Source organism: Ips typographus, linkage group LG2 (genome assembly GCF_016097725.1).
Source record: "Ips typographus isolate SLU linkage group LG2, UJ_Ityp_2.0, whole genome shotgun sequence".
Taxonomy (NCBI): domain Eukaryota; kingdom Metazoa; phylum Arthropoda; class Insecta; order Coleoptera; family Curculionidae; genus Ips; species Ips typographus.
Window position 1 is genome coordinate 22,841,429 of NC_138423.1, and position 10,672 is coordinate 22,852,100.

The window sequence follows — 10,672 nt, forward strand, 5'->3', positions numbered from 1 at the left end:
AAATCAGATTAGTTATTGGATTTAGTATAAATATCTATTGATATTAATGACTCAATCAGATGAAATGCATTCGCGAACTAAGTTACGCAACAAAAAGATAACCACATTGAAACTTTGTTTTTGTCAATTTTGCACGCAGCTTGTGACTGGTCTAAAAACAGCTGCAAGTTAAAAGCAGCTGGTTTTTGACCAATCACAATCAACGAACATGGCTGGGATTTACGAAAATGTTGATTATCCACTAAACTAAACCACTAATCCACTAAACAACGCTAATTTTTCATAATTTCATTTCAAATTACGTTTGGTCACAACTTAATAATGAAAAGTGCACACGTGGACAATAAAGCATAATTTGATTTTTTCCACCAAAATAACCCACAGCGTGTAAAGTTAATTGAGTTTTCTATCAGAAGCAAGAAGTAGGAGAAGATGAATTTAGTATTCTTGATAATTCGGCGAATGAATTAAGTAAATTTCCTCTTTGTGTTTCTCCTCTCCTATTTATTTATTTATGAATATGCCCGGTTTTCTGTAAAAATTAGATTTTCTATCAGGAGCACAGACCAGCTACCAGGGGCTTAATTCTTGAAATCAGGGAACGGAAATCTCAGGAGAAGTGTTTATAGAATGTGACAGAAGAAGCTGACAATAACGTGTTTCTGTCACATTCTACAAGTGTGTTCTCTTGACCCTTCCCTCCTTTGAAGAATATGCACCCAGGAAGTTTAGTGTTTTTGACAATTGGCGAATGCGCCAAGTATTAGGAGTAACTAAAATTTACCTCGTCACGTTCTCCTGGTAATATGCCCGGTTTTCTGTAAAAATTGGATTTATCAGGGATTGGATTCATTGGAGAATCGTCCGGCTTAAATGTTAAAATAATATATTAAAAATAAAAACACACAAAAGGATTCCCAAGTCACGTACTCCTCTCATTAAAATTCTGTTTTCTTTAATACGGATTAAACATCGAGACTTAAGTAATCAAATATGGATTAAAACTTTTTCTAATTTTTTAACAAGTACTTAATAATCGATTCGTTTTGACAACGCTAATCTTTAGTTAATAAAGTACGCACCTATTTTCGTAAAGAAATCGATCATAAATACAATATAGTATGGAAATTAGGTTTGGGTTGATAAGAGTAAAGGTCTGTCGCTAAAGTTTACTCAAAATTGAACCCTGAAAGATTCCTATAATGTCAGTTTTTTAATTTAAATCAAAAACCTTCCAAAAACTAGTTCACCAAACACACATAAAAAGTAACAAATATCCCTGAAACTTTTAAATTGGCATTTATCAAAACAATTACTTATATCAATTGAGTAATCAGATTCTAATTGTATTACATCAAAAAACGTCTGGTATCTGTCAACCGCGTTTACGCACGATAAGATTAATTTTAGTATGAATGATTTAAAAGCCAATAATACAACAATAATGCTTGTCATGCTCAGGTGTAACGTAAAAATACCATTTAGGTAAAAGCACAGACTGAATTGGAAGGAATTAGATTTCTACAGTTTTTGTTAGTGTAGGAAATAAAGGAGTGATCTCTCTAGATTTGAACAACTCAACACTAGTGGGACTGCACGTTCTCCCGATCTTTCTCCATTCGATTATTAATATGAGAGCTAAGCAAGAAATAAGTTTTTCTTTTTCTCGTCTTGACTAATGAGAAAAAGACACCCTGTATAGTCTTAATTGGCAATTTTTCTTACTACTTAAAAAATTGACGTTTTATCATTCTTAACAAACCTGTTGCTTTTTACATTATCTAAATCGCTTTTTTGTTTCAGATATTAATTATTATTTTATTGCGCGTCAATACAAAAACAATTTATTATACTACACATGTCATAGTGCATGAAACCAATAGCAACAAGATGATAAAACTCTTTTACGACCAATGATATTCCATCGAGTTTTTCTTGATTTAAATACCATTTTTTTTCGGTAGACAGAAACTTTATTTAAAAGCGAAAAAATTTGCGAAGTACCGTTCAGTCTCTAGTTGTACTTACCTGATAAAAAATGGAGGAGAACGGAACTTCTGCTTCGAGAACTACCCTCGTTTCTAGGGGTGGTTATGAAGTGTCTTCTTGGCAGAGATGTCTGCTGTTAGTGAACACGTTTTACCATCAAATTTTGGCAACGCTTACCGTTGTAATGTTTTGGATCTTTTTCAAGAGCTACGACTGGGATTCTACCAGGTTGTGGCATTTGGTGTTTTCTACGGCAGCTGTAAGTAAAGTACACTTTTTAGTAATTTGTTCTCTTAAATTTCTCAAAAAACAGTTGATTGTACCTAAAAGTGTAAGTAGCATGTTTAATTTTTGCCTGCAGGAAAACAGCAGAATTTCAATATGCAATTGTTGCAAATTTAATGATTTTATTATTTTAAGACACCAAATTGCTCCTAGTTAAAGCAGAAGAAAACAACAGTCAGTCATTTAGTATTTTTGTTTAATTTACTGGGCGTCAGCACAATCATTTGTACAGATTTTCCTGAAAATTTTGGTCAATTTCCAGTTTAAACATTTTAAGACATTCTCCTACTCTTTTGAAACATTTTGGCAATTAGCTAGCACAATCATTTCAACACATACTTTACTCTTACACATCCCTGATCTTCATCTCTGTTTTGGTGTGATCAAAGCATCAAACTTTCATTTCTTACAAAGCATTTTTTGGAAATATTTGATTTGCCCAGAATAGGTACAGATCATCTCCAGAAGGTTTTTACATAAATACTGGATATGTGTGACAAATAATATCAAGATTTTTGTGTAAAATTACACTCTAACTCTCCTCATCAGTATCTGTAATAAGGGCCCCCGATGCAAGATAGAATAAATATGTGAAATACATCTAAAAAGGCTCTGTTCATTAAGGTCCCAATAAAGAGTTAACATGTTTAACATAACAAAAATGGGTAAGAATTGCATAAATTCAAAAAAGGATAATAAATATAAAAAATGATGTAGAATAATAACTTGACACCTACATTCGATGGAATTAATTTAGTGACGTGAAAAAAGAGTTTTTCTTCTTAACTATTTATCTATCAATTTGTAGTACGTTCCACTTATGGCGGCCGCCATTATCCTCTTCTCTGAAGACAACATCACCACTCTGCACATACCCAGAACGAAAAGGTACACTATTCACGGAATATTATTGTTCGTCAGCTGTGCGGCCGTTACCGTTGGTATAGCTGTGGAAACTGACGCGAAACGAAAACGAGGCAGCTCGCATTTCCAATCCAACCACGCCATTCTGGGTAAATCGTTCTTATAAATTAAAATTTACTCCAAAACTGACTCAAATCCATCCAAAAGGTCTGGTCTCCTGGATACTGATATTCGTCTCCGTTCTGATCGGCCTAATGGCGGCCAACACCCGAACGTTCTCCTCCTTCGTGAAACCCATTGTGATCAAGCTGGTCCATAATGTGTTGGGGCTGGGTGCTTTCGCTATCGGTATTGGGTCTTTGTTCGAAATGCTCAATTTCTTCAATACAAGAAGCAGTGAAGAGGTTTACTATGGAGTGTACATTGCTTTGGTATTTGTGACCATTTGGAGCTGTTTGGCCGCCTTGAAGTCGCTTTGGGGACAACTTAAAGGAGCTTTCACATAACAATTTTTAATTTTAATGATAATTATATGAAAAATAATGAATTTTATAGAAAATTGTGTGAAAAGTGTATTTTGAGGTTGGTCATTCGTGGTATCTAATTTTCTGATAGATTGAGTAATTTAAATGTTACTAGTTATAATAAAGATCTGATTGATTAATAAGTATGGTTACTTCTGTGGGTTACTATAAATTCACAATACTTTTACCTCCAATTCGAATTTAACTTTGCACTCAACATAAATAACTTCAAGAAAACCAAAAATAAAAGTATTAACCTCAATTGAACATAATTTACAGATAGGTAACCTTCATTAAATTAATTTAAAATAATTGAAGAATGAATATAAATTAAATTTTCCAATTTGACGTCTCAAATTTAGCAAACATCCAAGCTGTATTCGTTTTCATGCTTCATGGAGCGAGCAGAGCGAATGTGACGTCACAATGACGTAATTTGACGGTTAAATTATGGTTTTGCTTACGTCATTGTGATGTCACATTTGCTCTGGAGCGTGAAAACGAGTGCGGACCAGCTTGTGTTTAAACAGAAAGGTAAAAAACCTACTAAAACTAAAGCAGTTTACTAAAAAACATAATGTTTAACGAAGGAGACAGTTCAGCCAAACCAAGTCCAAAACAAATCTCCCCATAATTTAAAAATGCTTTCGCTAGAGCTTAAAAGTCGATTGTTCTATCCACTATCCAAGATATCACAAATGAGACAATTTGAGATTACTGTAATTCTTTATTTCGTAGATAAAACTGTCTGATAAATTTTACGGTTTGGGTATGACATCAATAGGTTATAAAACTACGTTTATACTATTCTTTCCGTCTCACGAAAATCGTGGTGTTAAACATCTTATGCTTTTGCACTGTCAAAATAGAATAGAAAGATTCAAAATTTGCTTTGCTTACTAGTGTAGTAGTTAAACAAAAAGCTGTTTTTCCACATTAACCAAAAACACAGAAATGCAGTAAAACTGCACAAAAAACACTAGAATGCTACTATACAGGAAAAAAAAAACATCAAACTGGATAAGATCCAATAAGCCCTAAGGGACTGCCTAAGAAATAAAATTATCAGATTAGTTTAATATGATCCCCTATTATTTAGCGAAATTTCTTATACGGATTGCACAAGCTCAAAAAAAATGAGAAGAAAAACGTTTCTTGCAGTTCTTCTGGGGTAATGTTCTGGAAAATGTTTCAGGCTTAAACCAACCCAGGTTATGGCATTTAATCTTATCAACAGCGGCGGTAAGTACAGATTTTAGGACTTAGACTCATGTAATCAGATTAGATTATTACTCATATTTAAGGTTACTTTGGACACATAGACACAACAAATTTTTTGTTTGTCAAACTTGAATGAATTGTTTTCAGATTCACATATAGGAATATGGAATTAACTACCATCTAAAAACAATGGTAAAAAGCTCTCGATAAAGATGAATAATAACTAGCCAGAGCGGATGTGACGTAATTAGACAGTTGGTCACAAGATACACTTACCAAATTGTCCTCCATCTTTGTTGAGTGCATTAGTTTGTAATGGATACTGGACTACTACTACTATAGATAATGGACGTTTCTAATTAAAACATGTTATCAGTATGTTCCAGTAATGGCAGTTGGCATTTCAATGTTCTCCAAAAACAGTCCTGCCAACTTTAAAGTCACAAAACGATTTATCAATGTTTAGGTGCGCGTTATTTTTATATTGAAATGGTTGTAGGTATTGCTTTTTGGGCTGTCAGTTTGGTTGTAATGATTAGATTGTTAGACAATACTCAGAAGATTCAGTCGTCTTTAGTCAAAAAAATGTATCGCTTTTTGGGGATACTAGCTTTTCTACTTGGTATTGGAGCCCTGGGCGTTTTCTTTCTAAACAGCTCTGCAATTCTTTGTTTTTTGGACTAGTTTACGTGACTGTAAAGAGAATTAATGGGCCTTTACTCAGATTGCTTAAACGCGAAAGTAACCTAATATTTTTTAACGTTAAAATTAAATAACCAAGGTTACAAAACGATATAGCAAAAATTTTGGTAAGGACTATAGAAATATACAAAACAAAATATTGTTTTTCAACAGTATGTTTATATGTTCAGGTACAGATAAGGATAAATCAATACTACACACCTTTTTTTTTTGTTGAACCTGAGTGAGTACTTTTTCTGATATACATACTCACTATGAAATATATTAGATGTATTCAAACCAGCAAGAGGGTGGTTTCATTTTGTGCGTTGTACGCTGTATGTCTTCTTTTAAACCCATATTCCAATACCATATTCCAATAGGTTATGGGCCCAGTCGCGCTGGTGTAGTGAGTTAGTGTTGTGAAGTTGAAATGGAGAGTGAAAAGTTGACAAAGCGAAATATTAAACCATTTAATGGTGAAAAGTATGCTGTATGGAAATTTCGAGTGCGTGCCCTCCTAGCAGAAGAAAATGCATTAAATGTTCTCGACGATGAAGAACCTGATGTGCTTACCGAAAAATGGAAGAAATCGGAGCGTATTGCTAAAGGCATTATTATCGAACATTTAAGTGATCAAATGCTTAGTTTTGCGACTGAAAGTGAAACAGCAAAAGCAATAGTTTAAAAAATTGGACTCTATCTATGACCGGAAAAGTTTAGCAACACAACTAGCAATGGAAAAGAAGCTACTAACTTTCAAGTATCGTGGAGATACCCCTTTAGCAAATCACTTCATGTTGTTTGATGAAATGATAGTTGAGCTACAAGCAGCTGGAGCTTCGCTAAATGAAATGAGTAAGATAGCGAGACTTTTGTTAACTCTACCAGCATCGTATGACTCAGTGGTCACCGCAATTCAAACAATGTCGGACGAAAACTTAAGCCTAGGTTTCGTTAAAATTCGCTTGCTGGATTATGAAGTAAAACTTAATAACGAACAAATGGATACCAGTGGAAAAGTGCTTCTATCAAGTACAGACTCTACAAAAAGAAATCAAAAACCTGGTGGTAGCAAAGGAAAATGGAAGAAGTTTAAATCAACCCATCAGCAGAAATTTTCAAGAGCCTTTAAAACTCAGTATCAGAGAAGAGGATATGATGGCCATTCAAAATCCATGAAATGTGATCATTGTGGCAGAAGAAACCACGAGAAGAAAAATTGCTATTACTACAAGAAAACGTTACAAGTACCGGATGAATGTCCTCAAAGGGTGGCTCAAAATACCCTATCGGCCGGAACTAGTGGCAGCTTTGTTTTTGGAGCTGCAACTACATTTTCTGAATTCAATAACAGAACTAATTCAAGGGAAGTTACATTTCTATTAGATTCCGGCGCAACGGATCACTTAGTCAATAGTTTAGACTACTTCTCCACTGTTGTAGATTTGCCGGTACCTCTCAAGATTTCAATTGCAAAGAAAAATGAGAGCATTAGTGCTTTGAAACGAGGATCAATTAACGTCATTACCAATCTGGGAGTTTCTGGCACACTGGAAAATGTTTTGTATGTACCTGATATTCCGTACAACTTACTATCTGTTCGACGAATTCAGGAAGCCGGGATGAGTATTCTGTTTAGTGAAAATGGACAAGTAACAGTAAGAAAGGATGGCGCTATTTTACTTACTGGTAAGTCAAAACAAAATCTAATAGTTGTCGATTTCATTATAAATAACATAAGCTGTAACCAAGTTATTAACGACAAAAATGAATTAGATGCAACTTACCAGTTATGGCATGCAAGAATGGGTCATATTGATAAATTAAAATTTCTTGAAATAAAAAGAAATAATTTATTCTTAAATATGGAACCAATTAAACATATTAACCCATCAGATAAACTTTGTGAAGCATGCATTTATGGTAAACAATTTCGATTGCCTTTTTCAAAAACACGAGATAGAAGTCATGTAACAAGACCTTTATTTATTGTTCATACTGATGTATGTGGCCCTATAACACCATCAACCATTGATGAAAAAAATTATTTTGTAACATTTATTGACGAGTTTACGCATTATACTGTTGTTTATTTACTTCAAACCAAAAGTGAAGTCTTTAACACCTTTCAAGATTTTTTGGCAAAGAGTGAAAATCACTTTAATTTAAAATTGGCATATTTATATTGTGACAATGGAAAAGAGTATCTGTCTAACGAGTTTAAATCATTTTGTGGGACAAAAGGCATTCAATACCACTTAACCGTACCATATACGCCTCAACAAAATGCGGTTGCTGAACGCATGAACCGAACCTTAACAGAGAAAGCCCGTGCTATGATACATGGAGCTGAATTAGGTAAGGAGTTATGGGGTGAAGCAGTTTTAACTGCTGCTTATTTACTGAATTTAACACCTACTAAGTCTCTTTCTTCAAATAAAACTCCTTTTGAACTTTGGCACAATAAAAAGCCAAAGCTAGACCATTTAAAAATTTTTGGGTCTACTGTCTATGTTCATGACAAGAACAGAAAGAATAAATTTGACAAGAAGTCATATAAAGGTGTTCTTGTAGGCTATACGCCTAGTGGCTATAAGGTACTAAATGTGGAAACGAACAACTTTGTTATAGTTCGTGACATTATTGTCGATGAAGTAAATTTCAAAACTTCAAGGCCTACCTCACAAAATGATTCTGATCTAAATGATTTAGTTGTCAAAAGACAGAAACAAAATCATATCAATGTCGATGAAAGCAATGATTTAATAGAAGTTGCTAATAAATTTGATGTCTCAAAATCAGATGACATAACTATTAGTACGAACTCTTTTCCGGACACACCCAATTTACGGAGAAGTGCACGACTCAAAGGCAAACCAATTGTCTCTTATAATGAAAATGACAGCATATTAAACAACTGTTATATAAGTGCTCAATCTGTAATTGGCGATGTACCACAATCCTATGCGGAAGTAAAAAACCGCGATGATAGAGATCAGTGGGAGAAAGCGATAAATGATGAATATAAATCGCTAATTGAAAATAATACTTGGACAATAATACCTCGTCCAAATGACAAAAATATTGTCAGTTGTAAGTGGGTGTTTGCAATAAAACGAAATGCTAATTCTGTACGATATAAGGCAAGGCTGGTAGCAAGAGGTTTTAGTCAACAGTATTATTTAGACTACTTTGAAACTTTTGCACCGGTTGCTAGAATTACAACATTTAGAATAATTGTGGCTTTTGCAAATCAGTATAACCTGTTAATACACCAAATGGACGTAAAAACCGCTTTTCTAAATGGCGAACTCCATGAAGAAATTTATATGATGATACCTGAAGGTGTTAAAGCAAAAGAAAACCATGTATGCAAATTAAATAAAGCGCTCTATGGACTAAAGCAAGCAGCCCGTTGTTGGTTCCAACATTTTGACACTCTAATAAAAGAACTTGGTTTTGAAAGTTCATCTGTCGATAGATGTTTATATATTTTAGATAAAGGAAACATCTCTGAAAATATTTATCTATTGCTTTATGTTGACGATATCATAATTGTGACTTATAAAATTGATATTTTAAACAAATTTAAACATTACTTACAAAAGCAATTTTCAATGACTGACTTGGAAGAGATCAAAATGTTTTTAGGGATAAGAGTCAATAGAATAAACAACATAATTACCTTAGATCAAACTAACTATCTTGAAGGTGTTTTAAGTAAGTTTAATATGACTGAATGTAACCCAATAAATACACCTTTACCAACAAAGTTAGATTATGTAGCATTAAATAAAGATGAGTTTTATGATGCACCATGTAAAAATCTTATAGGTTGCTTGATGTATGCAATGCTGTGTACTCGTCCAGATTTATGTATGGCTGTAAATATTTTAAGTCGTTACCAAACGAAAAACAATAAAGAGCTGTGGCAAAATCTTAAACGAATATTAAGGTATATTAAAGGATCAATAAACTTAAAGCTAGTATATAAAAGAAATGATTTTAAAAATATTTTATATGGATATGTTGATGCTGATTGGGCAAATGATCAGTTAGATCGTAAAAGCACCACTGGCTATATCTTTAAACTGTTTGATCAAAATACAATATGCTGGAATACCAAGCGACAAAACTCAGTAGCAACTTCATCTACTGAAGCTGAGTATATGGCCCTTTATGAGGGAATTAAAGAAGCTTGTTGGTTGAAAAGTCTTTTAAACAGCATAAAGTTGGAAATTTTAAATCCAATAATTATCTTTGAAGATAATAATGGATGCATTGCTATCGCAAATAATCCAACAGATCACAAAAGATCAAAACATATTGATGTAAAATATCATTTCTCTAGGGATAAAATAGCCCAAAAGGAAATAATGCTTAAATATATCTCTACAGATAAACAACTAGCTGATCCATTTACAAAGCCACTTCCTGCAGTACAGTTTCAAAAGTTGAGAAATGAATTCAATTTAATATTATGAATTTAAGATAAACTTTGATATAACTGATTGATTTATGCTTGTTCACATTGTGATTATAGTTTTTGTTTTGTTTATTAAAGTTAAAAAATTATATTATTAATTAAGTTAAACAGTTGATTTGAATTGTTAAAACTGTATTATTATGATCTAATTGGGTTTTTCTGAGGTTTCCCCAATTCTTAGCAACAAATGTTGGATCATTGTATTTTTCCTCAGATTAAAAATTATAAAGCTGGTTTAACTATAGATAGTTAATTAGACTAGAATTTTTGTTTTGAGTGGGAGTATAGAAATATACAAAACAAAATATTGTTTTTCAACAGTATGTTTATATGTTCAGGTACAGATAAGGATAAATCAATACTACACACCTTTTTTTTTTGTTGAACCTGAGTGAGTACTTTTTCTGATATACATACTCACTATGAAATATATTAGATGTATTCAAACCAGCAAGAGGGTGGTTTCATTTTGTGCGTTGTACGCTGTATGTCTTCTTTTAAACCCATATTCCAATACCATATTCCAATAAGGACGTTCACATAATCTCGATTTTTTTCTACACTTGGATTAGAAACAAACTTCAAAATATTGATTAGAGTATGAGCAAACCTACTTGAG

At 33.1% G+C, this 10,672-nt stretch overlaps 1 protein-coding gene across 1 annotated transcript; it reads left to right on the plus strand.

Annotated features, from left to right (window-relative positions):
* Positions 1-2,038: 2,038 nt before the first annotated feature.
* Positions 2,039-3,805, plus strand: LOC145725445 (uncharacterized). Its single transcript, XM_081974214.1, has 3 exons — positions 2,039-2,248; positions 3,083-3,287; positions 3,346-3,805. Exons 1-3 carry the CDS (start codon positions 2,039-2,041, stop codon positions 3,642-3,644), a joined length of 714 nt encoding a protein of 237 aa, XP_081830340.1. The 3' UTR covers positions 3,645-3,805.
* Positions 3,806-10,672: the final 6,867 nt, after the last annotated feature.